This window comes from Gasterosteus aculeatus, chromosome 9 (assembly GCF_964276395.1).
Source record: "Gasterosteus aculeatus chromosome 9, fGasAcu3.hap1.1, whole genome shotgun sequence".
Classification (NCBI taxonomy): Eukaryota; Metazoa; Chordata; class Actinopteri; order Perciformes; family Gasterosteidae; genus Gasterosteus; species Gasterosteus aculeatus.
This window is the reverse complement of record NC_135696.1, coordinates 5,255,275-5,280,292: the sequence shown is the minus strand read 5'-3', so window position 1 is coordinate 5,280,292 and position 25,018 is coordinate 5,255,275. Positions and strand designations below refer to the sequence as shown.

The following is a 25,018-nucleotide window of genomic DNA, read 5'->3' as shown; positions in this document are numbered from 1 at the left end:
TGAAATACAAAGTTGTGGCTTTTAATGTTGATTTGTTTCTCCTCATAGAATGTGATTGTTAAGAACATACACCGGAAAATGTTTCCGTGGATTATGGATCTTCTTTCGGACTATATTAATAAATTACAAATTTTCTTGGCTGTTATTGGGTGTCATTTTTTTTAAATGTGTCCCCCTGGTTTCCATCAGTGATTTTTAAGTATTGTTTTATTTAATCAATACTGAATACGTTTAGAGAAGCAACAGCGAATAATAAACAATTTATTCAAGGGTGGGAGACAATACAATGAAATGGCATTTAAAAAAGTCCTAGTATTGTATTGGAATAGCACATTTCCACAAGCAATTCAATGAAAACATCCAAACATGAAGCAAGGAGACTTAAAAATAGTTTGAGGAGCAAAACAGCAAACAAAAGTCTTTAATCTGGATTTAAAGGAGCGGACTACGCAGCTTTCTGGGACTTAGTTTCAGATACAGTATGTGGAACTGAAGCTGCTTTGACTGGGAACAGAAAGTAGACCCGTCCCAGACGACCATCACACAAGGTATCAGCAGATCCGAACTGTACCGTGGCCCCCGAACCATTCAGTGCGCTTTAAACCGACAGCCGGGATCTAAAGTAAATTCTTTGACAGGAGGCCAGTGTGAAGACAACTGGAGGGATGTGATCCACTTTCCTGGTCCTAGTGAGGACTCGAGCTGCAGCGTTCTGCTTGGCTTTTTACAGAGACGCATAAACACGCCGTCCCAGGAGTCAAGCGTACTGGAGATAAATGCATAGACAAATGTCATTGAAAACAATACTTTGGGGTCAATAAACCAGGCAGCTCGGGCTGTACCGTCACATTATCCGCAATGCCAGCGGGTAATGTGGTGTGCAGGAGGTGCAGCGGTTTGTTTGGTTCTGCAAGGAAACCGCTTGTTACGCAGGTTAGGCAGATTGGACACTTTGGTCTTTCAATTTGTGATTTATTTTTTTAGAGTGGCCCCATAACACAAGGCATCCATTACCACCTTTGTTTGAAAAGAAATGAGAAATAAAGGCCACATACGAACCAATAAACAGGATCTGTATGGAAAAGTTTGATTGATTCTTTTTGAGGATTTTAGGGTCAATGTAATAAGTTTGTCAGGTATTTAAATGTAAACTGGGGAGTTTTTGGCAGATTTTAGTGCTAAAGAGAGGGGGGCGGGGGGGGGGGGGGGGGGGGGTACAGACTCCCTCTCTCCTCTCCCACACTCCTGACCTGAAGACGTGCAGGGGGAACCTTTCTGTCACAGCCTGCTGGAGATACTGCAGAGGTTCTATTGTACTAGTTAGCAAAGATGGGGCCAATGTCTGACATTTCATTTCTGAGCATCACTCCGAGGGCCGAGGGCCCCGCTGGGGCTTTCGTAATGGTTTTCGGGACAGGATTTCTTCTGCTGGCAGTTTGTGTACTCAGATGAAGCCTGTTCCTCCAGATGCCGGGGTTGCGGTTTTCGACCGAAAGCCTGCAACCCGGTCATCTCCTCGTAGATGGGGGCCTGAGGGTGGGACTTGAGGGTGGAACTGCTGCGGGCTTTGCCCTGACGATCATTGAGACAGAAGCAAAACAAATCAGTGAAGTGCAAAAGCAGATTTCCTGTTAAAATCAAAGTTTGTCCGCTTTTATCTCGAGGCAGAATCTTTAACACAAAGTCCCAGAGTGTCACCGTTAATAATAATAATGGATGTTTTACGATTGTTCAAAATACACCATCATACACTTCTTAGATTCATTTCTCGTCTTACACTCAAACTAAAAGAATTAGGACTCAAATTTGAAGAAAAACATGGTTACAACTGACAGCAACAGGTTTTGAAAGTACTGTGGTTTTGTGGTCACAGACTCGCGCCCTCAATATGCTGCTGCTTTTCGGCAACGTGTAAACTCCCGCCTCCTTCTCCTCGCATAGGACGAGAGCAGCGCGTTACAATACGAGGTCCACTCACTTTATAGAACACCACAAACAGCAGGGCGAGCAGGAGGATGAGGATGACCACCGCTGAGGACAGAGCATACAGCAGGGTGGAGTAGTTGGAGCAGCCGCACTGACCTCCTGTGAAGAAGCACATGGAGACGAGAAGTGGTGATTTAAACGGCTGCTGGGAGAAGAAAGTGCATTCACAAAATAGCGTAAGACGTAAACAAAAGCAGTACGTTAGTCTGTGGTTTAAGAGGCGGCTCGAGTGCGATGGGTTCAGTGGAACTGCAGAAGACCACAGAGCCGAACTTCCTTCCCATTTGTAGGCTGCAGTAATCAGCAGCAAACAGATATTTGATGGCTCAGACACAAGAAATATATATATATATATATATATATATATATTTAAACAATATATAAATAATGCTTTAGTCCAAGTCTAAGGGCTTTAGTCTAAGGGCCACAAGTATGTAGATTAAATTATTACTCAAACATTTGATGGCACTGTCGTTTTCAGCAACTGTCACTCAAATTCACAGAAAACACTTGTCAGAAGGAGACTTCCATTGTTGTTTCCGGTGTTTTTACATGACTGATAATAGGAAATCTTTAGATTAGCAGCAGACAGACCACCTAAGACACATAAATGTGGTACTGCTCAACCTTGACATTCAGAAAGTGGGACTGCACCAGAATGATGACGACATACACGATTACGGGAGGATTTAAGAAAGGAAAAACGTATTGCGTTAGTGACGTCTGTTATGGTCTAGTTCTGTCGGTAGTGAGCACACAGTGAAAAGTGCTTCTGTAACTGAAGAGATGTCGACATTTCAGATGATTTCTATTCAAATGATTATTTGAAGAGAAACAAACAGACCGAAATTACATTAAAACAGTTGTTTTTCAGTCCCAGCCGCTGATACGAACGTTATTAGTAGCAGCTGTGTGAGCAGAAGGCGTAGAGACGGACATCAGAGACCAGAACACGTGTGCCACAAAAGAACCAAAGCCCGAAAAACAAAACTTGGGTGAGACGACGTAACTCCGCTATGGAGTCTCCCCCCCCCACCCCTGCAGTGATTTGACCCACCTTGCACGGACACAAAGAACGCACGTGTCCCCAGACCGGTGCTGGTGTCGGGCCCGCCACGCAGGAGCAGCTGGCAGCTGTACAGGCCGCTGTCGGCCGGCTGCAGCTGCAGCAGGGTCAGGTTGTAGGTGATGCCCCCGGGGCCGGGCGCCGAGGACAGCTGCACCCTCTCCGCGGAGAACCGGGAGGACGAGGGGGAAGGAAGGGGGCTGCCGCCGTGTTGGTGACGCTTTGAGTGGTACAGCACCTCCGCGGGCGCCCGGCCCCGCTGCCGCTTCAGACTCACCCCCTCAACGGGCAGGGCCTCGCCGTGCGGGGGGAGGCAGGGGAGCACGGCTGAGCCCCCCGAACACGTCTCTACCGACCCTAAGTCGGCCATGGCGGGGGCATCTTCAGGAAGGGAAAGGGGATAAACCTCAGAAGCCATTTTGGTCTCGCCGCTGAAGCTCAGCACGGCCGCGCCGTGTGAGAATTCATTTCTGATCTTTTGACATTAAACTCTCGAGTCAAAGTTAGTCTTGTCTCGGCAGGTGGGCACGCGGGGGTTTGGTGGTTAGCAGCCTTCCTGTGTGGAGTTTTACACGTTCTGCGTGTGTGTAAATGTGAGAGTGGTTGTTTGTCAGTCTGTCGCCTGGTGCCAGCTGGGACCCCCCCCCCCCCTAAAGATAAGCATATAAGACTATCTTGCTTTGGCAGATCTTGCCGGTGTAATACCCGACAGCAACATAATATACTTCATATCTTTACAGTTATTACCCAGTGTAGGGTTCATATTGATTCCAATAGCACACACTTTAGTTCAGTATTGGTGTAAAAAGTAACACAATGGAAACTTCCTGAAACCAAATTGCGCATCTATGTCCTGAATGAGCTTCTTTCTTTCTCGCGGTGGCTTATTGGCACACACTTCCAGGCATTAGTCATCCTTTTTGAAGTTGTAGTTCGAGTGCACCCGGACCCAAACCTGGATGATACACCAGCGTGATACTCCTTTACCACACGCTTTGTTTCACAACACAAAAAACACCTTTCGCAAAAACCAACACTCTTGTATTTGACCTTCTTGTTAAGAGTCGTGGAAAGCTCAAGTTCCCCGTGGGAGCAGAAAACTAGTGAAAAAGGTGAGTGTGACGTGGGAAGAAAGGAACGGACGCTCACCGGCCGTAACGAGGAGGAAGAACTCGCTGCTTCCAGGTCTCCGCTCGTCCTCGGAGGAAACGGTGGCCACAATGAACTCACACACGTAGCGGTCCGTGTCCGCCGCACTCAGCTGCGAGATGGTCACATTCAGAGCGTGGAGGTTGGCGTCTCCGCTGACTTTGATGCGGCCCTTGTCCTCGCCGTTGTCTACGGTGTGCTCGTGGCCGACGTGCTTGAACAGGACCTCGCGGGGACGCAGCCAGTGGCGCTTCAGGTAGACCCCGAAGGGCGGAGATTCCCTCGGCTCGACGGCGCAGGGGAGAAGCACCGAGTCGCCTTCGTTCCTCTGCAGGAACACCATGTCACTGCGTACTTCATAGAAGAGAAACACACATGTTCATCCGTGTTCTTGTCTGGTGATCACAATTCTCTACTTTCAAAATGCCAAATGATCAACTCACCAGATCCAGTCTGGGTGATGAAGATGAGCAGAGCCCACAGGGGAGCCACCTTCGTCATGTTGAACGCCGCCAGAAGACACTAGTCGCGATCCTGGGGCGGTAAGTCGCTGATGTAAACCATCACAGGTCACATGCACGCAAGAGCTGGAGAAACAAAAGCTGTGGGTGTAAATGAAACCCAAGAGGAACTCCATGAAGCTCCACCTTCAAACCTCAAGACACAAGAGGAAGAACACACGCACGCACGCCAAAGCTTCGGAGGCAAAGTGAATTATTGAGGCATTTCATCACAGCTCAGAGCAAAGGTTCCGTTCACATGGATCCAGCATCTGCAGTGGGTCACAGCCAAAGACACTCATTCACTTGGGACCTTTTCAGGAGGAATCAGGAATCATTTTAATGAACGCCGTTCACACGGTCTGGTGTCTCAAGCACTTCATATTTTTACAGGTTCCAGAGGTAATGATTGTGACGGACGGCCGGCGTCCGAACGCGACAAGTCTGCTTTCTGATTATTTGCCTGAGGATTCTCGGAAAAGACGCCTGCCGACTGAGCTTCGATACTTGATTGACGAGCACTGATCTCAGCTGCTTTTATAATTTTAATGCTCTGATTAAAAGGCCGCATGCTCCTGCTCCAAAGGGGGTCTGCAGCCCCACAGTCATGTGCATTCAATCGTTTAATCAATCACATTTAGATCACCATAAGTTAGAATGTCTCAGGGAGGTGGACCAAATGTTTGTGCGGTCTCAAACTTGTGCAACACAGCATGTGCTGAGCCTCGAACCACAACCTCACAAGGATGACTAATGCCTGGAAATGTAAGACAATAAGCCACCGCAAGAAAGAAAGAAGCTCAATTCGGACATAGATGCACAATTTGGTTTGAGGAAGTTTCCATTTCATTACTTTTTACGCAAATACTGAACTAAAGTGAGTACATTACATACAGGTTAACATTAAGTAATACTTTGCAATATGGTCAAAAAGGAAGGAAACAATATGAACCCTGCACTGGGTAATATTCCTATTTATAAATACATGATGAAAGACCAGTTGTGTATTACCTACACAAAAATAAGTAAATTAACTAACAGCCAAGACCGCAGATATCTCGCACGCACACACACACACGCGCGAAGCGATTTAAATGAACGACAATAAACAAATGCTGATAGAGAACATGATGAAATGTAATTTAATAAAAAGTGGAGATTGGAAATACGACATATGTATTTTTAGACTAATTTTAATTAATTTAATTTAATTATTTTTAAATGAATATGTAACAGGTAAAGACATGACCATTAATGCTTCCATCACTCACTCAGTCACTGCGGTTATTAAACTTTGGACACAACATATTAAGAGCAAACAATCTATAAACATATTGGATCTAAAACCAGATATTTTGAGGGTTTCTGTCCTTTGAGAAGTGGCGTTAAAGTAGATCATTGTAGTGGCTGAATGACATCCCATTTAGGCCACTAGAGGGAGTCTTTTTTTTTTTTTTACTTATTTAAATTCCTTAGCAGTTATTTTTAATTGTTTATTCTATATCCCTCTAGCCCATAGCCTTATATTTTATACCGTAACGTTAAATTGTAAATCTCAAATTAACACGCCATTTTCTTGTACTATGTTGTCTTGACCGCCAAGTCAAATTTGTTGTATGTCAAACACATTTAGGTAAATAATGTTTCCCGATCCCAAAGACAAATAGAATAGGCTCCAAAGTAATGCAATCACTTTATTAAAAAGAACACGTGACACTGACTGGTTACATATTAATTAAATGGCTTCTTAGAGCCGCTGGTATTCCCCAAATACCAAAACATCTGCTCCAAAAACTTCATTTATACAAACATGAATTTGTTTGTTTTTTATTAAACCAAAGAAACACCTTCCTTAGGCAGAGCGCTCCTTTTCATAATCCACACTATTCAACATAAACATTTTCCATCAATAAAAAAAAGGATTTACATTTCAATGCCCAAGTTGTTGTACCTTAAATCACTGAAAAGGAACCACGGTTGCTTCTCTCAAACACTACACCCATCTAAAAGTCCTCAAAAAAAATTAACAGTTTAAAAACACTACATGAAGAAACACGACGCCTAGCGGCCCGTCGTACAGGACAGACCGGGACTAAAACAAGCAGGTACTTACTGGGTGTAACTGACCTTCTCATGCCAGCTCAGTGGGTTTTAAGGCTGATACGGACGGGCTATGAACAACAGAAACAAATACAGAGGAGTAAGTGATGTGCGCAGAGGAAACAATGATGCCACTCTAAACACCCACAAGAACCCCCCCTCCCTCCCCAGCCCTCCCGGTCCACACGAGGCCCAAACAACCCGAACCCTCGTGTCAGCGGCCCGATACCTCAGAGGCTGCGCGGCTGATTGTCAACGTTTAGGTCAGATGAACCAAACCCAGCAATACAGAACAACGCAGCAGAGCAGGTCGCCTCAGGCCGAGCTTCATGCCCAAATGACAAGTAGGGTTTAAGAATAGACGTCGCCACCATCCACTGTGAGGGATTTCTTCTGAACTCTTGCTTTTTGATTATATCATTACATCTTGAAGCAGGAAGGTGATTCAGGGAGTTACGTCACTAGTCAGCAACGTCTGCATCTACGAGTCATTTAAACTATGAACCCGATCACCACTGAATCGCAGAACTCTGTAAAACTGGACTTTGACTCAGAGCTGCTGTGTTGTTGGGTTTGTTGTTTTGCATTGCCCCCCTGTAGTGGGGACACGACAAACTAACATTACAGCATTCATGCATGTTTGAGTACTAGTATACATGTAAAGAGGAAACGGTTAATAGATCAGGAAAGACATTTAGTTTCCTTTTCAGAGTGCATCTCCATGTAGTATGTAATCTGCAGCTATGAGGTAACATGCAGTATTTAGAAGCACAAGTTGGCCAACATCAGAGCTTTGCGCTTGTGGTGCACAACAAAATCTTATATCTCCTTCTGACCTAATGCAATAGCATTTTCTTTTGCAATATGTATCCTTATACGATGCGAGGTGAACCCTCAAACAGATGATGGCAAACTTGGTTTTTAAATACCTGAACCCTGGTCGTTAAAAAGAGCATAAGTACACCAGTACAAACCTTCATCACTCACCTCCACGCACGTCAGGACAAACCAGCATTGAATTTCAAGATGAATTTTATTACAACAGATTCATAAAACATTACAAAGGATGCATACAGGAACCCTCTTGACCAGGACATATTAAAAGCAAACCTGGAATAAGGATAAAGCTACGGACTGAAGAGTCGTGGATTTTTAACACTACTGAAGTCGGAATCATTTGTCACTGAGACCCTCACCAACCAAGGTTGGGGACGCAAGTCCAACAGCACCTAAGCGCGCTGTGAGGGCCCCAATCTATCCAAAATAAAAAAGAAAATTCAAAGAATCAAATGTTTACAAGAGAAACTTGCCTTTGTAAGGGGTCGGTACGTTCATGTAACTCCAGCAGCTTCAAAAGAAATATGAATCATTTTAACACACTTTACTTCTATAAACCTGAGTGAAACCTATGTGTGGGGAGGGGGCAGGGGGGGGGGATATATATTCTCACATGAAACCAGATGACAACAAAATAGTTCTCAGGAACTTGTGTGGTGATTGGCTGTTCTCCAATAAAGATGTTACATGAAAATGTCCAATAGTTCTAACAAATGTTTGTCTTCACCACCGCTGGTCTTACTGCGCTTTGCTTTGCAGCTAGGTTTGAAAAAGCACAAGGATGAGAGAAAGGTGTTAACCCCAAACCTAATGTGGTGGCTGCTTTGCCGCTTCAGTAGCGCCCAGCCGGAGACATGACGGGCGGCCTCATGCCCATGGGAGGGCCTCCCTGGTAGGGGGGCACCATAGGAGGACCCTGCCCGTAGGGAGGCATCCCCCCAGGCATGTAGCTCGGCATGCCCTGAGGAGGAGCGCCGTACTGACCTGCAAGCAGAACACAAGGAGAGGACAGTGCGTTAATACTGCTATTCTAACAGATCCCACAGCTTATGTTTAAAACTGCAGCTTATGCCGATTCCATCGATAAACACATAATTGTAAGTAGTTAGACCGTGTCCTCTCCACTATTACAGAAATGTGTTCAAAAGTATACTGGCGTCCATCTCGACACACATTACAATCCACCCAGGCAAGACGAAGGTGATTAAAGTACAAATCAGTAAATCACCAAGTAAAATCAAAAGTGAAGCAAGTCAAGTAAATACATACACCTTGCTTTTATAGCATCTGTGTACTGTTCCTCTAGTTTGTTCACCCGAGTGGTGGCTGCTGGAACAAAGCTGTTTTTATAGAGCTTTCTTCTACAATACATACCCCCATCTAGAGGGAAGAAGCTGAATGTCACTGTACAAAAAGGTGGAAGTGGTCCTTTAAGATGGAGCAGGTTACCCGCTGTAAAAGTCTAGTGTACAGCTTTGACTCAGACAATTCCAGTTTCTGTTCTTTAAAGGAGGTTTCCAAACCATGACACCAGACAAAAAGATGGATTTAATAAAAGCACACAAGTGGCTGCTTGTACTCCTGTGTGGCCTGTAGGCAAACTGCATGGGATCAAGTCCTTCTCAGTTCTCCTTAGGATTTATGACTTTTCATTACAATTGATGTGAGAGCAATTTGTCTAAAATCCTTTAGATGATATCATTAAGATAGCGACAATAAAGTGGTTCCATTTAAGATTCACAAACTCAATACATTTAGTCTCAGGTTTGGATCTTCGGGCAGAAACCACGTCCAATGTGCATAACAAGCATCTTCTTACCGTGCATGGGGTGCCTCATGCCAGGCTGTTGTGGCAGCATGCCTTGCTGTGGGGGCATTATGCTGCCCACAGCCGCCACAGGGGGAGCAGCAACGTGGACCTGACCCGGCCTGGGTGCAAGTCGCTGGTAACGGGGCAACTGGGCCCTCAGTTCCTCCTGTTGGTAGAGACAACACAAGAGCGCATGTTCAGACTGAAGAAAATCTAGTGTGCCCTTTACAGCACAAAGATAAACACTGACAAAAATTAGGAGGAATTGGGTACCAATGATGCCGTGCCCTGATTTCACACTGAGGACATTCAAGTTCAGAAACATCCTTTAACAGACCCACAAAGGTGCAACTACACAGTAAGTGTATGGAAATACAGGCTTAACGGTTGGCAAGCTTCCTATAAAAGTCTAACTTTACGATGACATTAACATTAGCATTCCAGACTAATGGCACACCGACCCTCTCATCCATAAACGTGCTCTTATACGTATCAGTCATTACTTACTGTGAAAAGGGCAAAGTAGAAAGCTCAAGCAACTTACCAGTGAGATATCCTCATCAGGATGGATCAACTTACTAGTTGCACTCGTGGTGGTGAGGGTGGCAGGTTTGGTGGCCACTGTGGCCGGGGGTTTGGCCACAGTGCTGCTAGAGGGGTTAGAAGAAGAAGCAGAAGAGGAAGAAGAGACAGAGGGCTGGGTGTAGGCGGGGAATGTTGCTTTGGGCGGGTCGGAGGCGGCAGCTGTACTGTGGGAGTTTGGAGCTGCAGCTCCTGAAGTGCTCTGCTGGGCCTGTGAAGAGACGCATGTAATGGTAAGTGAACGGTACGCCAAGAACCTGGCGCCTCATTCTGCGTTAGCTTGAAGCACATGCACAGATATAAAGCTCACGGAGAAAAGGGTATGTCAGTTGTCAGGGATAACTGTTCAACAACATTAAGGCTGGCGTGTTCCTTTTGATGCAGTGTCATTCCCTTTGGCAATGGGCGTTGTCTAAAGCTTGAGAATTAACAGGCAGAGTTCCTAAATAAGCAACATGCAGCTGCCACAGACAAGTCGAAGGCCTGTCTGCGAGCGTACTTGTGGGGAGTTAGGAAAGGGAGGCTGAGAGGAGGCAGACTGAAGGTCTGCAGGTGGAGAGGAAACTCCGGCAGCGTGGCTGTGAACACCAGCGCCCATCTGCAGCATGGCGGAAAGGAGATCACATGTAACATGTCCACTCCATCCAAATTCAATAATGAGAACTAAATGTCCTACATAATAGCGATGCTGATTGAAAAGTAAATGAAATTGCGCTGAGGAAGTGCAAAAGAAGAACAGCGGATTACAGAATGTGATAAGCGGTACATCGGAAATCCGAAGTATTGAGAAGTGAAAGCAACTGTGTTGACTGGAAACTGCAGGGACAGTTTAATAAAATAAAGCATTGCCAACCATCTACTTTAAATCAGTAGACAGGCTTAGATAAAGCTCTAAACTAAGTTCGAGCATGTGCTGCCGACTGGAGGAGGTGAGGGGGGGGGGCTGCGCATGGTTCCCACCTGTGCCGCACTGGGGAAGAGGGGTTTGGTGACAGCCGGCTGGGCCACCGGTAGTGCCGGTCGACTGGGCATCACTCCGGCTGCAGCAGCTTGGGCCATGTGGGGCATCCCTGGCCTCGGGGCCATGTGAGGTGGCATTCCTAAACAAACGACCCAAACAGGTCAATTAACCTGTCTGGCACCAGAACATTGTGGACATGCTATTTGTAACCACGTCAAAAAATAAAACCACAACTCACCGTGGGGCATACCGGGCATCCCAGGCATCATGGGAGGCATCATTCCACCCATCTGCATCATGCTGCAAAAGGCAGAGAGACCATGCTGATTTGGTGTTACAGAGGAAAGCGAGGATGCAATGATGCATGTGCGGTAACGCAGAGACTTTTATTACTATTATTAAAGAAATAATTTGAAATTCTGAAACTGAATAGCATTAAATCTAAAATGGTAGCATTAAAACGCATCAATAAGTCAATCAATACCCTGGTGGCATTCCATGCATGGCAGGGGGCATGCCGTGCATCATGGGAGGTACGCCAGGCATCATGGGAGGCATTCCTACAACAACAAGTAAGACGATACGTTTTGATTAAACAATACATCACTCCAGACCTCTCAAGAGTTTCCACGTCACATCTTTACAGCCGCTCAGTCAGCAGTAGTAGTTCAGAAAAGTAGTGTGTTGAGTTTAATTTATTTGAATTTACGTGTGTTTAACATGAAGGTAACCATGAAAATAGGGGATGAAAAAAAGGGAGAAATAGAATTCACACAATGTACTGTTGCATTTTTGAGTATGAGGAAAACCTAACATCACAAAATCCTAAAATGTAACTCTCTAATTATCAGACAAGAACCAAGTCAAGGTCTGCCACGTCTCATTCGTCTAAACACCTAAACATTGAAGGCTAAAATCAGTCATTATTCATTTTTCAACACGAGTTTATGCCGATTAAAAACTTCTTTTTTTTTTTTACAGAGCTCCTTGCCTTGATATCCTCCATGGTGCATCCCAGCTACACCGGCCAGGGGCGGCATCCCCATCTGGGCCATCGGAGCAGCGTAGCCTGCTTGGGGCTGGACAGCAGCGACCTGCTGAACTGATGGTCCTGCTTCATCGTCGTCGTCGTCATCCTCATCAGAGTCGTCTTGATTGTTTGATTTCTTCTTTTGGCTCTCTGAAAAGAGAAAAAACATATTATTTAAGGTAACAGGAAGCTTACACAAAATGAAAGTTAACTTAAGGTTCTACCAAAAGAAAGTGTTTTTGTAAGCACACCGGACGTAATAACATTGTAGAAAATACATTTAACCAAGATGGGACACCCAATGTTTACCCACTACCACTTGGGGGTCTTACCATATTTAAATGCACATTTAATCAGTCCAAATACACAAAGCCATTATAGGAAATAAAATGTAGGTAAAAACAATAAATTCAGCTACATAGCCGTTGACTGAAATTGGAATGGAAAATACATTAAATTATACAAACCTTGAGATTTCTGTTCTAATGTTCGTCTTCTTTCCTGCATGTCTTTCTCTGGAATACCCTCCATACCATAGATTTCCAGCTCGATGTCAACTCTTCCAGGAATCGCATTTGGTACACTGTCAATTGTTTCTTTGTGTACCTGAAAACCAAGCAGAGTGAGCCAGTGGATACGATAAGTCATTCACTTCCCACTTTCTGCGGAACCAAAGACACTCAATAAATTAAGTTAGATAAATGACAATGAAAGAGTCACTTACCTGCATGCAATGGATAGCCAAGCCCGGGCCTGTGTACAATTTCTTGTGGCAAATATGGCATTTAAAATGCTTTGCCTTCTGGTGCTGGATTAGGATCTTTTCATCATCAAAGTCTCGATTACAGTACCTAGAGTCAAGAGTTAAGGATTGTGTTCGAAAGAGAAAGCATCACCATAATGACGGAGCAAGTTGTAAATCGGCTTATTTGATGAAATTCCACTTTCGTGTTTCTCGATCTTGTATCCTTATGGTTGAAATGCACTTCTTCAAAGTCGCTTTAGATAAAAGCGTCAGCTAAATGATATGTAATGTAAAAACTCACCATGTACCACCCGAGCCAGTGAAAAACATGCAAGCCTCAATCATAACGTTAGTGATTAAACATAACGATATTGAGCCAAGGCGTAATTAACATAATTCATGTTCACTTGTGTTAGACACAACTGGAAAACCGCACGTTTCTCACTAATCCAGCTCAAGCCCAGTTAGATGTGTCACTGAAACCTCGCCTCATAGCTAACAGTCTAACCATTAGCGAGCTAGCATCGGAACGGAGACAGCTCGCTCACCTTTCCTCTCAGCATTAACTCGACGTAATCCGTTACCGTTAACTGCACACGACTTCAAATGTTTTTGTGGTATCAATCCTAGACTTGACTAAAATAAGAAAATAAAAATCCCAAACCAATCTACTAGAGATGAGCGAGTCGTTAAGATAGCGTTAGCTTACAGGCAGATAAACCCTCCGAGAGGCTAGGCTTAGGCCTTCCTTTTGTCAAGCTAACGGCTAGCCTCTGGCATTTCTACGGCGATATTATGTCACCGAGGCAAAAAGGATACCAGCACCATGGCTTCATCTGCTTCTTCTTCTTTCGTCCCATTTCTAAAGAATACTGAAAGAGGAGTCTTAAACGTTATATACTGGTATTATTATCTGTATAACAACAGCATGCTGTAGTCCCGTAACAACGCCGAAAATGGCGCCGTGCTCAAGGAAGTTGTAGTGGAGGCTGCAGTCTCGCGAGCACAGAAAATAGACGTCATGTCATAGACACGCCCCAAGTTTAGGAGACAGGTTGATATGATGTACTACCAGAATACTGTCATAACTAGAACTAACTGCCATACGAGCGGGTGTGTTGTTGGTGTTTTGGGTCAGCATCTCGATTTTAGTTCACTTGGGATTAGAAGAAAATAAACCAACTACCACGAGTTCACCGAAGCAATTGGAGACATAATTAAACAAAGTAGCTCTTCTCAGTCTGAAACATCCCATAGCTGCTTGACGTTACTGTGACTTGTTCACGTCCCTGTGTTTTGTGGACATGTGACCTAAAGTGGCCGGTGAGTGTAGGTTTACTTTAGCACTAGTTTGACCAAACCAATGATAACCGTCAAGACAAATTCCTTGTATGTTTAGCATATCTTGGCAAATAAATATTTCCTGATTCCTGATTCCTGATGATACTAGCAGACTTTAACTAATTCTGCATTGACAGCTAGGTCAAATATATAAGAATCATTTAGTTTTAGTCTTGTGTGTATATTAATTCATGAAAGTGCTCCTCAACCAATTTTCTGGTTTCTGGAAATTGAATAGGATCCAGTGGCCGTGGTTGTGAAACTAAATGTGATGGCACTACATTGCATTAGAATTACGCTAATTAAAATTGTGCAAAAGCAAACTTAAAAAATAGCAGGTGTAGTGCAACAAGTACAAGCCCATTGACATATGCCATGATTTTGGTGGTTCTAGAACAGGGGTCTCAAACTTGCGGCCCGCGGGCCAATTGCGGCCCTCGGGACGATATTTTGTGGCCCCATCCTTAATATGAAAGTGTAATGTTAGTGCGGCCCGCAAGTTTTATACTGTAACCCCACTGTCAGCTGCTGTGTGGGACATGTTATGATGTTCTGGTTTCCTACTGTGTGCTTGTCCAGTGAACGTGGCATGCATGTGACTGACATGGGGGGCGGGTCGTGTGTGTCGGCCGAGGTGCAGAGAGCAGGAGGGTGAAATTCAGTTTCCTGCTCTCTTTCGCGCAGGTGATCATGTGACTAACCGTTAGCATCGCTCGTTTAATAAAGTTTTCCTTTACGACTCACACTAACAACACATGAAGCATCTGACGTCACCGACGAGCGTCTCCGTCCATTACTACGCAGCTTCGATTCACGTAACTTCACGTTTGGCCATAAAGGAATTCCACGGTCACATGACCTTAGGTCTCCCCCGCTGAGTTAAAGGAGGACTAGTGTTGTAGTCTCATTCGGACCGATCCCCCAGGGTGGGGTTCAATGACTGCTTTTGAAAGTGAGTGTTAAGTTGTGTTATTGTCGACCATGTCGTTCGGATGCTAGTCTGGCCCGCGTTCAGTTGAAGTGGGCTGCATCTGGGCCGCAGCTGATTTGAGTTTGAGACCCCTGTTCTAGAATCCATAACAGTGGAGTTATTGAACGTTATTTGCCATAAATATTGAATATTATTAATAAAAAACACTCAAAAGCCTTTATCAAACAAAATAACAGGTGCAGTACAACAAGTACAAGGCCATGGACCTATGACATGATTTGATTTGTAATAGTGATGTTATTGAATATTTCTGTAATGTGTTTTTCCGCATTGCACTTTGCAGACGGTCCCTCGTCTCACGGGCGGCCGCTCATTAAGATCAATGTGATTTGTACCGCTCCTGCACTGGTACCTTATCGGTAAAGTTATTGTTAATAGCGGTTGTACTTCGCTGTCAACATCATTACGGTTACAGAAAAGTGTCGTTTGTGTTTTAACGGTGTTCTGCTGACGAGCTGTTGAACCGTGAAGTCTGAATCTGTGAATATTTTTACCGAATCTTACCGAACTTTATGTTGCGTCACCGCTTGATGGCGACAACGGTGCAGAAATATGACCCTGGTCCGTGCCTTGTCAAAACGAGTCACTGTTTGCCATCTGCGGTCTTCTTGGAAAGCACGTTTATATCTTTTACAAAATGACACATGTATCCCTACATATCTATCTGACATATATATCCACATTCTTGTTTCAACGCGTTTGGTTTGGTGCTGTATAGTTTCCCCCCCAACAATGCCCCTGCAGCCAGAAAGAGAGAAGTGGGACTGTATCCAACCCATCATGTCACAATGAGATGTTCAAAACATACACATAATATAATATTGTACCACATACGTTTGGCCACGTTGGGCCATAAATGCCTGTTCCCTGTAAACACCAGAGACCAGTGGATTGGCCAAAAGGCGCAGTATGATATTTACTGATCAGCATGTGTTTCATGTCCAAAACAGTAAAAGCTGAAGGAATTGTATTTTAACCCGGCACTGATCCCACACACACACACGCAGGCCACACACTGCAAAGACACTCACACTGCTGACAGAACAGGGTGGCAACAGGGTTGTGAACGCCACCGACAATGTTTCCCTCACAGCAGCCTCACCATCAGTTTGTTTAAACAATGGTATCGTTGCGTGTCAACGTCAGTCCGCTTCTTGCGTGTGAAAAAAAAAAGAAGTGAAATAAAAATGTGGCCTGATTGTAACAAGTGTTGCTCAGGCACCGCAAATGCATTTGCACAGATTTTCCTCACCTGTAGCTTCACTTGTCTTCTCTTTCTCACCAAGATGACTGATTACCTCTGAAATTGAAGATTTATGATGGGGAAACCCAACTGAGGCAGCTTATCTTGCCTGCCTAATGAATTCTTCATTTTACACCTTTCTCTCCACATGCTTGTGCCGGCTAGACGGAGACCACTTTGGGTAAGAGCTCAAAGGGCCCCCTCTCCGAAAGGGTGATTATTGCACGTATCATTGATCACTTTGACGTATGCATTTCAACAAAGCCGGCAATCTACAATGAGGCCCGGAGCTCTAGTGAACACCGGGATTGGAGTTTAAATTAATCTGGTTTCAAGGCAGCAAACCTGCTTGTTTTTAGCACATCTCTTCGCCAAACAGGGGAGGAATTCCTGTCCCAAGAAGAATATTGAATACAACCTGTGTGTGTGCTTGCATGCATGTGTGTCATGAGCAGAATCCAAAAAAAAATCCCATTATGTTTCAGTATAAAAGTGTTTAATGTACTCCAGTATGTACATATCAAATCTACAAAATATGCATAATGTTAAAATATTATCAACACTCATTTTTGTGTCATAAAGCTTATTATATACAAGCCCGGACCATTTTGAACCAACTTTTAAATAGGACACATACAGAGTACAGCTAGCTCATCACAATACAGACCGACCAAACACTTCACATAACGTACAGTAAATGTAAGTAAAGAAACAAACTTGACAGCAGATGCATGATAAAATATTAATTTGTTTACAATTACATTATAATAATGTTTGTGCGAAGCAGTTACCAGCGTAACATGAGGTTAAAGTACAGCACCGTATGAGATTGACAGCTTAGTGCTGGGGTCGTTTCCCATCCCGGTTCAATGAATTAACAATTTATTTTGTGACAGGAGGTAATGAGGGAGCATTGATTTACCTCTTTCCCCCCATGGCCTCCTGATATGGGAGTGAAACGACCCCAGCCAGGATGTAGTCGAGGTCAGGCATGTGTGCTCTTCTTATTTGGTTATGAGAAAGAAAAAAAAAGCTAAGGTAGAATGTGTAACCCCGCTTTAATTCACTATCTCTCAACATCTTTGATATTGTCAACCAATCACAAAAAAACACTGCAAATATCCAGAAGGGATAACAAAATAAGAAAAAGTGTGTCAGTGAGAGATCCATTACAGATCATCAACATTTTATGTTACACATGACGGACAAAGATTTGTTTTGCCTGAACAAGATGTGGGATGTGCTCTTCCCCTCAGTGCTTGAAGCAATGTTTTGGCATCATTTTAGAAAGCTTAGGAAAAGTCTGAATGGCACTTCTGCTTCTTCTCTTTTTTTTTTTACTAATCTGTTCGCACAATAATACAATTTTCACACCACTTGCACACAAAAAAAAGACACAAGTTTGAGGTCCAAATAGGGTTGAAAACAAATGAATCCTTTTTGGGGAAGCGCCAACTGCTGAAGGCAACACTGAGAATCAACCCACACTTCCTTTAAAGATAAATTAGTTTTTCAGAGGTTGCTGTAGCCTGTATACTCCATGATCTCTGTGCAAACGCAGAGACCTTCAGCCATCCTGCAGTCTGCTTAATCTAAATCTCTCATGCTTATGAGCTGTTTGTAATGATGACAAAACACCATCTGAGCCTAGATTCTTATATGACCTTACCATTAATGTATTGGTGAAGAGGCTGCAGGCAGATTACAGGATTTTCAGGAACTCTTCTGTCAGAAAACCAATTGCACCGCAGGGTTTCACGGCTGTCACCCCACATGAGAGGCAACTGTGCACAAATACTTTTACCAGCCTGACATCTCCATGAGAAGGCACCGTTGGATTGGGGAGGGAGAGGCGGAGAAGGTTAAACTATGTTGACCGCGCTGCTCCAGCCGGTTTCTGTTGAGTTCGACCTGAGGCTTCTCATCCGTTGTTGTGTTGGCAAGAAAAGTCCCACAGACTGATATGCTGGAGACAAATGTGCAACAGAGAAGTAGACAAAGAGCAAGCGAAGGTCGGGCTGCATTGTGAGCAGAAACGACGGCACGGCTTAACCACAAAAGGGGTCGGATGGGCGGAGAAAGGTGTGAGGAGAAGGGCTGCTGCTTGTCAGGTGCCTCCCTGCGTCAGAGAGGTGGATGTAGGACGAGGGCGGCTGTACGACGACCGCGCCATGAGGCTGAGCTGCCTCATCCAGCCCGGTGGTCAAGAATAAAGGGAATGCGGTCCGTAGGCGGCCTCCAACGAGCCGGTCAAGGCGTCGGGGGCAGTCGCACGTCGAGCAGGCCGTAGGCGAAGATGTTCCAGAAGACAGCGCAGAGCACGAACAAGGCGTAGACCGAGAAGAAGATCCAAAACAGCGACTGCTCCTGGAGCCGCTGCTCGTAGTTCTGCAGCACCACCACACCCAGCGTCAGGCCGACCACCACCCCTCCCAGGTGAGCTACGAAGCTGGGATTGGGACATGGGGGAAAGGCCGGCGGGTAGAAGCGCAGCCACACCGCCCGACCGAACTCTACGCTCACTAGGAGCCGACAGAGGGAGAGAAGGCACGTGTTAGCAAGGTTTCCATACGGAATGACAGATGTAGTGAACAATCTGTAAAGGAGTTTTACTCTGCTGCCAACAACTAGAAACCTGCCATTGAGCTGTCAATAAATTAGATTGTTAGACATGGTCCATGTTCGTGTTTCCATGCTGAGTTGCAGTGGAGGGGCAGTAACCAAAAAATAGGAGTTTACGGTTACTGTATTTTTTATTATTTCAACCCTTCTCTTGTTGTTGGAGGAGCTGAGCGACACAGCAACATACAAAAAAAGGCCTCTTTGAAGCGACAATAATAATCTTCTCCCCTTCACAGACATGTATCCACTGCAAGCAAGGACGTGGAATCCCACACAGCAAAGTGATTTTACTCACTTTGATTGATTGTACATAAAAAGTAACTGCTGAACACTGAAAAGCCACACAGTTTCATTTTAGACAAGAAAACCATTGCTCAGAGATCAAAGTCTGCTGATAGAAAAACATACAAAAAAGATTGTGCATATTTCGGGTGGGAAATGATTCTTAAAATGAGGCGAAAGGGGCGTGTGGCATCTAAACCGAGACTTACTGCAAACCAGGGCCATGGCCATCCGGAATAACTTAAACTGACACTTCATTCCCGACCAGTTCTACAGAAAGAGAGAGAAAGGGAGGATGTGAGTTATTCAGAAGGTCATTTTTTTAAGTTTGGATGATGAAGACAAAACAAACTGTGCTAGAAGGTCAATTCCCCCTCAGAAACACACATGCTGCCATGATACGACATGAGATCTCGTCCGATTCGCGTCATCTCTTAAAGCCCCGGAGACACTCTGACCCCCAGTCTGTTCCTGCTGCGTTAGATAATGTGATTCCAGCTGAGAGGAGGGAGACAGGCTCTTCCATCCCAACGCCAACAATGATGTGGAGTGTCTCGCAGGGTGAATTATGAGGCACCTATTGCAAAACAACAGAGCTTCACCTTGAGCGCCTCGGCCTAATGGGCCTGTGATGACCCCCGGGATGGGGGAGTTTTGAACAGAGCAGAGCAGACACGTCAACAGAGCGCAGTGCAAAGGAAGGTCTTCACATGCACACACACTCATAGGAAAATGGGAGGAAAACGTGTGATGACAGTAAGGAATGTATGGCATCTGCAGATAAAGCGGCACCTGCTGATGCTTTGATGACGGCGATGCTCTGTAGTGACAGGAGGACTGAGTGATGTGAAAATCGTCCACACACAACACGCAAAAAAACTCACCATGACCACATTGGCCAAATGTGCTGAGACCAGAGCATAGACTCCCCCGGACGAGCCGACCACTGGGGCCGTCATGTCGGTGACAGACACCGCCAGAGACCCTGTAGGGATGATAAAGGGGACAGGTGTGCAGGTAACTACCACCTCAGGACGTTTTTGTTTCATTCAAATTACATTACATTAAATTCAAGTTCATGGGATTGGAGGACAGAATGTTTATTTAACTAAACTTTATTTGATTTGTCTGGCAGTCTGCATTTTTGTGGATGAATGTATGTGCAAATTGTCTAATGCTATAATGCAAAAGTGATAAAGGGTGTATTTTATTTTATAATGTGTTGAATGCTGCAGTCTTCAATACAAGCATTTCATGAAGAAAGCTTATTTGTGTTAGCAGACGCTGTCTGAGTAATTTAAACTGTTTTTTTTAACAAGCTGTGGCCATTTGTGGACTGAAAACATCTATTTTGAATGGCATAGAGGCCGTGATTCTACTCTCTTTTTAATGTGGGTGTATCATAAGTCCGCCTTGCTGAATAGACGCTTGCTCATATGGTACAAGCACACACTGAGATTGTATCTAAGGCAAAATGCATTGGTACGAATTGAGCTGCCGAAAACAGGGAATTGCTCTGCTTGGCGCCTTAGTACCAATTCATCGCATGCACAAAAGATCCAATCAAGCATTCGAAAGTTGAAATGTGGGTACATTCAGAGTCATCCAGGGAAACATGTTTTTACCACAGCTGGAGACAGAGATGTGCTTTGTGTTTCTATTAAAATTGCAAATTTTATTTTATTTCTCCCTCCATTGTTCTTTAACTCATTTCTTTTCCTTTTCTTCTTTTTATGGCACTGACTTGTGTACACTTCTGATGCTAATGAGACACGACTGCCCACATCCACCCACGTCCACAATCTTCCCACCTTCCTGCTCTCTAACTCTCTATCAAATACAAATGTGCTTTACTTGCCTGACGCATTAATGCATGCATGCATTTATATAACGTATATCACAATTAACATACATGCAGATTTGCTACCTCTCTCATTTGTTGTTTGCTTCAATAGTCAGTTTTTTGTTCCATGTTCTATCATTAAGTCTAAAAATATAGCTTCGCTGCCATATAACAAGAAAGGTTGGATGACTAAAAGCTCATTCTAGATGGATAGGTGTGTGGTACATAGTGCAAATATATCTTTAAATTGAACCGACTATCGTCGAAATCAGTAGCTTTCAGCACCGAGGGGCCAGTGAAGGGGGCCACAGGGTCAGTGAACACGATTTCAATAAGCAAGCCACCTCAACATGTACAGTACCAGTCAAAGTCTGGACACAGCTTCTCATTCAACGGCCTGGTTCCATAGCGCAGTGATACCAAAGTTCCAAAAGGAGCTCATGGCCTTGAGAACAGAACGCGCTCAGAGTTCACAGATTCCAAATCATCATAAGGAGGGAGGATGCGATAAGCGATGACTTCTTTGCATCAGATGAACCCTTTGTTTGAAAAGGTTCCTTGGGAGAAAATGGGGTTCCATTAAGAACACATTTCATCCAAAGACCCCTTAGAAAGATGTCTTAGGGTTTGATAAGCCTTCAGAACGACTCTGGAATTGTTTATAAAGAAAGAGTCCCAAATCAGTGAGCTGGCTTCCAACCCTGTGATTTTAAAGGAGCACATGAAAGGACTTCAGTTCCTCCTGTTATGTGTCCCTCTCAGGTGTGAGCCATAATGGCAGCGCAGCGAGGGAGAGTAATAACAGCATCTGACTCACCAGGTCATTGAACACCGAGCAGCTAAATGACCACACACACCCACACATGCCGCTATTAGCCGATATCATGTTTGCTTCTCTCTAAAAGGAAGGATGGCTTCAAGTGAGAATCCTTTTCTCAAAAAAGTAAATAATAATATTTAAAAGTCTAGAAAAAAAACTGCCACCTTTAATATATTTTGCACTGCCATCAATATATTAACATCAATATTAAAGTTGAACAGTATTATATACAAATAACACAAATCCAAAAATTACACTAATTTAAAGCACTCTACGTTGCTTCCATCCTCTTCAAACACACACAAACACATACAGGCATCCAGACACTCAAACACCTGGTTCCTGTGTCTGGGAAGTGTAGCTGGCAGGATGATCTCCTTCCCTGTAATTAACTCTGTTTGATAACACTATATTAGTCTGGTTGGGTGTGACACAGACACACACACACACACACACACACACACACAAGGTGTCTCATTGTCATTTTTTGTCTTTTGCGGTTGAGTTTGTTTGACTTCACATTCTCTTTACCGCTGTTGTTCCTGCCAGTTGCTGATCCGTCTAATGTTCTTTGTACGGGCAGGCCTGTATTTATTTTGCTGTCTATAAGTGAGTACTTGTTTGTTTGCATGCAAGTCCATTGATTCCATTAAAGTGTCAGAGTTTGTGTTGGCCCCAGAGGGCGATCGACGTCTCTCAGAGTCATTACTTGGCCTCTGAACTCTGCCCTGACCCCTGCTGTGTGGGTTATGTGCCAGCTGAGTCTTTCTCTCTCCACAATTGCTTGTTGTTCACACAATCTCATTGTGTGAACATATTTAAAGTCGTTGTGTGCATGTTAACTGAAGACACAATGAGGTATGCTTAAACATTCATGTGCTCGCCTAATAATCTATGCATAGTGACACACAAACACAAACAGAGTTTTGTGAGATATTTGCGATTCAAAATAAAAAGGAAATAAATAAAAAGAACAGTGAACGGCATGGGAAATTAAATCATTATTTCCCCCATTTATCTATCCTATCCTGTCCTGTTTTAGAAAAATGATCATATATAACTGCAGCCACAAATACAATGATTAGCAAATATCAACTTCTCACATCCACCAACGTGTTCCTGGATGCTGAATTGTGAGTTTGGAAGAAAAGCCAGGTCAGACACAACAAACCCAGCCTATTATAGCCAAACACAACCAAATGGGGCCTGTCCTCTTCCCCTGACGGTCAATATCTAATTAAAACAGCAGACACGTGTGTGTTGGTCTGTGTGTGTCTGATTTATGCTGCGTTTCCTCCTCATTGCAGTGCAAGGTTAATCCTACCGGCCACCACAGCTGGTATCCCCAGGGTGTTTGTCACTGACCCCTGCACGTGCGCGCACACACACACACACACACACAAACACAGACAATTACAGATGGACACTCAGAGATGGACAGAGAGAAATAGAGACATCCTTTCCATGAATATTAAACAAAATTGCACTGACTGGAATAAATCTCTCACAATCCGCTCAGCTTTTTCATGCTATTTGTCACACACGCAACATAAATGTATATGCAGTGCGTATAGACACCACATACTCACAGCCACACAGTGTCACAAAGCGGATGACTTTTATCGATGCAGTGGAGAAAAGCATAGCCCGTGATCGCACGTGCACACGCACATAGCAACGTCCAGTCTCAGCCGAACACGGACGCTGCCTGAGCTGCTGAGGTTGACGGCGAGGAAGAAAGTGAGCGGTGACATTTTGTTCTTCTCTGTTTAGTTTTTTGTTTTTTTACTCACTTTCTAGTTGCTAGCTCGCCTCCTCCTAAATCTCAGCCACTCTTCTCCCATCTCGATGTTTCTCATATCCTGTGCACCCTCTCCAAACCCTCTCAGGCTTATTAACACTTGTGTATTCATCATCCCCTCCTGCGTCTCCCCTCTCTCTCTCTCTTTCGCTCTCTCTTCACCCCTACCTCACCCACTCCCCTTCCTATTTCATTACTTTGTGTTCTTCCGACCGAGCTCCATTTGAGAGGACTCTCTCTGCTCTGCCCTATTGTACATGGCCGTAGGGGGATGCGGGGGCTTTGCCGGGACCCTGACAACCCCCAGCATCCCAACACGTCTGGTATGGAAACAGAAACACAAGGCCATCTGTCCTAAACATCCCACACACACACATACGCTAGATATTCTCATTGACCATTATCCACCAACATACCGGCTGCAACCCGATAGGCCGTTGGATGCATGAAAAAACATGCAACAGGCAGATGGAACAACGGTGGAGTTGAAAGGGAAAACTCCATGATGTGTGATTGGGTTTGTCTCGGGGGAAGAGAGAGTGTTTAGATGAGAGGGAGGGAAATGTCTGCAGGGAGTGGAGAAGGACTGAGATTCGTCATTGTTGCATGTGTGTGTGTGTGTGTGGGTCCAGATGTTCACCTGCCAGCACACCACACATGTAGACCAGTCCGATCCGCAGGGCTCCGTGGACCATTTCTAGAGGGACTCCCACCAGCAGCTGCATGGCCATGTTCAGGCTCAGGTGTTCAATCCTGTGAAACACACACATCCAGTGAACCATCGGTAATCACAATCCTTGCTGCTTCATTTTCAGGTGATCGTTGCAGACAACAGGTGTTATCTGGCTGTATTTGTAGATGCCAGATAGTAGTAGTTGCTTTTTTTACTTTTAACAATGTAAGGAAAGAGATGGTGGGCAGGTCAGCACGTTAACCGTTTGGTTACTTTGGTTTTGAAAACTGGGAAGAATCAATGTTTCTGTGCAGCTATTGAGTATGAAGAAATATGAAATTGCTTGCATCACGTTTGGTGATGGATTGAAGCTGTATTTACTGTTTCAGTTGACACTGTAAATGAAACACACCAATGTTCACCAACTCCTTCCTTCCTTCTCTCTCTCATCGTCATCATTGTCTCTCTCTCACTTCAAACACTCCCCTCCTCTGTTTTCCGTCTCCGTCTGAATTCCCCTTCCACGATGCGAAAAGAGGATGACAGGACAAAAAACATCACCCCTCCCCACCCCCCCCTCCGATTCCACAGTTAGACGACAAACAGTTTGTATGTCCGTGCGTTTGCTCAGCAAAC

General features: G+C 44.5%; 3 protein-coding genes across 6 annotated transcripts in view; all 3 read right to left on the bottom strand.

The window, feature by feature from the left end:
* Positions 1-248: 248 nt before the first annotated feature.
* On the bottom strand, positions 249-7,441 carry cd7al (cd7 antigen-like). 2 transcript variants are annotated; one of them, XM_040187136.2, is made up of 6 exons: positions 6,815-7,441; positions 4,645-4,788; positions 4,202-4,555; positions 3,044-3,433; positions 1,979-2,085; positions 249-1,572 (listed from the first exon to the last, which is right to left on the bottom strand). In XM_040187136.2, exons 2-6 carry the CDS (start codon positions 4,700-4,702, stop codon positions 1,351-1,353), a joined length of 1,131 nt encoding a protein of 376 aa, XP_040043070.2. In that variant the 5' UTR covers positions 4,703-4,788; positions 6,815-7,441; the 3' UTR covers positions 249-1,350. The 2 variants fall into 2 exon arrangements, with proteins under 2 accessions (XP_040043070.2, XP_077936388.1); XM_078080262.1 differs by having other exon boundaries at positions 6,829-7,207.
* Positions 7,442-7,815: 374 nt separating this feature from the next.
* On the bottom strand, positions 7,816-13,808 carry znf207b (zinc finger protein 207, b). Its single transcript, XM_040187135.2, has 10 exons — positions 13,586-13,808; positions 12,746-12,872; positions 12,489-12,627; positions 11,983-12,171; positions 11,476-11,551; positions 11,230-11,291; positions 10,991-11,130; positions 9,993-10,241; positions 9,458-9,614; positions 7,816-8,622 (listed from the first exon to the last, which is right to left on the bottom strand). Exons 1-10 carry the CDS (start codon positions 13,624-13,626, stop codon positions 8,471-8,473), a joined length of 1,332 nt encoding a protein of 443 aa, XP_040043069.1. The 5' UTR covers positions 13,627-13,808; the 3' UTR covers positions 7,816-8,470.
* A 3,012-nt stretch (positions 13,809-16,820) lies between these two features.
* rhbdl3 (rhomboid, veinlet-like 3 (Drosophila)) overlaps positions 16,821-25,018 on the bottom strand; it is a 41,343-nt gene continuing 33,145 nt past the window's right edge. For all 3 annotated transcript variants that reach the window (XM_040187262.2, XM_078080261.1, XM_040187263.2), the window contains 4 exons: positions 24,350-24,462; positions 20,130-20,230; positions 19,455-19,515; positions 16,821-18,863 (listed from right to left, as the gene is read on the bottom strand). In XM_040187262.2, the coding sequence (XP_040043196.1) occupies positions 18,592-18,863; positions 19,455-19,515; positions 20,130-20,230; positions 24,350-24,462 (547 nt within the window). In that variant the 3' untranslated portion in view covers positions 16,821-18,591. The remainder of the gene's footprint in view (positions 18,864-19,454; positions 19,516-20,129; positions 20,231-24,349; positions 24,463-25,018) is intronic.

What these genes read in the sequence shown, in the direction of transcription:
- cd7al (XM_040187136.2), bottom strand. Translation starts at nt 4,702, where the DNA reads ATGACGAAGGTGGCTCCCCTGTGGGCTCTGCTCATCTTCATCACCCAG. An exon ending in CATCACCCAGACTGGATCTG is followed by an intron (nt 4,556 to 4,644) that starts GTGAGTTGATCA and finishes TCTTCTATGAAG; the next exon opens with TACGCAGTGACATGGTGTTC. An exon ending in CTTCCTCCTCGTTACGGCCG is followed by an intron (nt 3,434 to 4,201) that starts GTGAGCGTCCGT and finishes CCCTTCCTGAAG; the next exon opens with ATGCCCCCGCCATGGCCGAC.
- znf207b (XM_040187135.2), bottom strand. Translation starts at nt 13,626, where the DNA reads ATGGGACGAAAGAAGAAGAAGCAGATGAAGCCATGGTGCTG. An exon ending in ATTAGAACAGAAATCTCAAG is followed by an intron (nt 12,172 to 12,488) that starts GTTTGTATAATT and finishes TTCTCTTTTCAG; the next exon opens with AGAGCCAAAAGAAGAAATCA. An exon ending in CTGATGAGGATATCTCACTG is followed by an intron (nt 9,615 to 9,992) that starts GTAAGTTGCTTG and finishes CTCTACCAACAG; the next exon opens with GAGGAACTGAGGGCCCAGTT.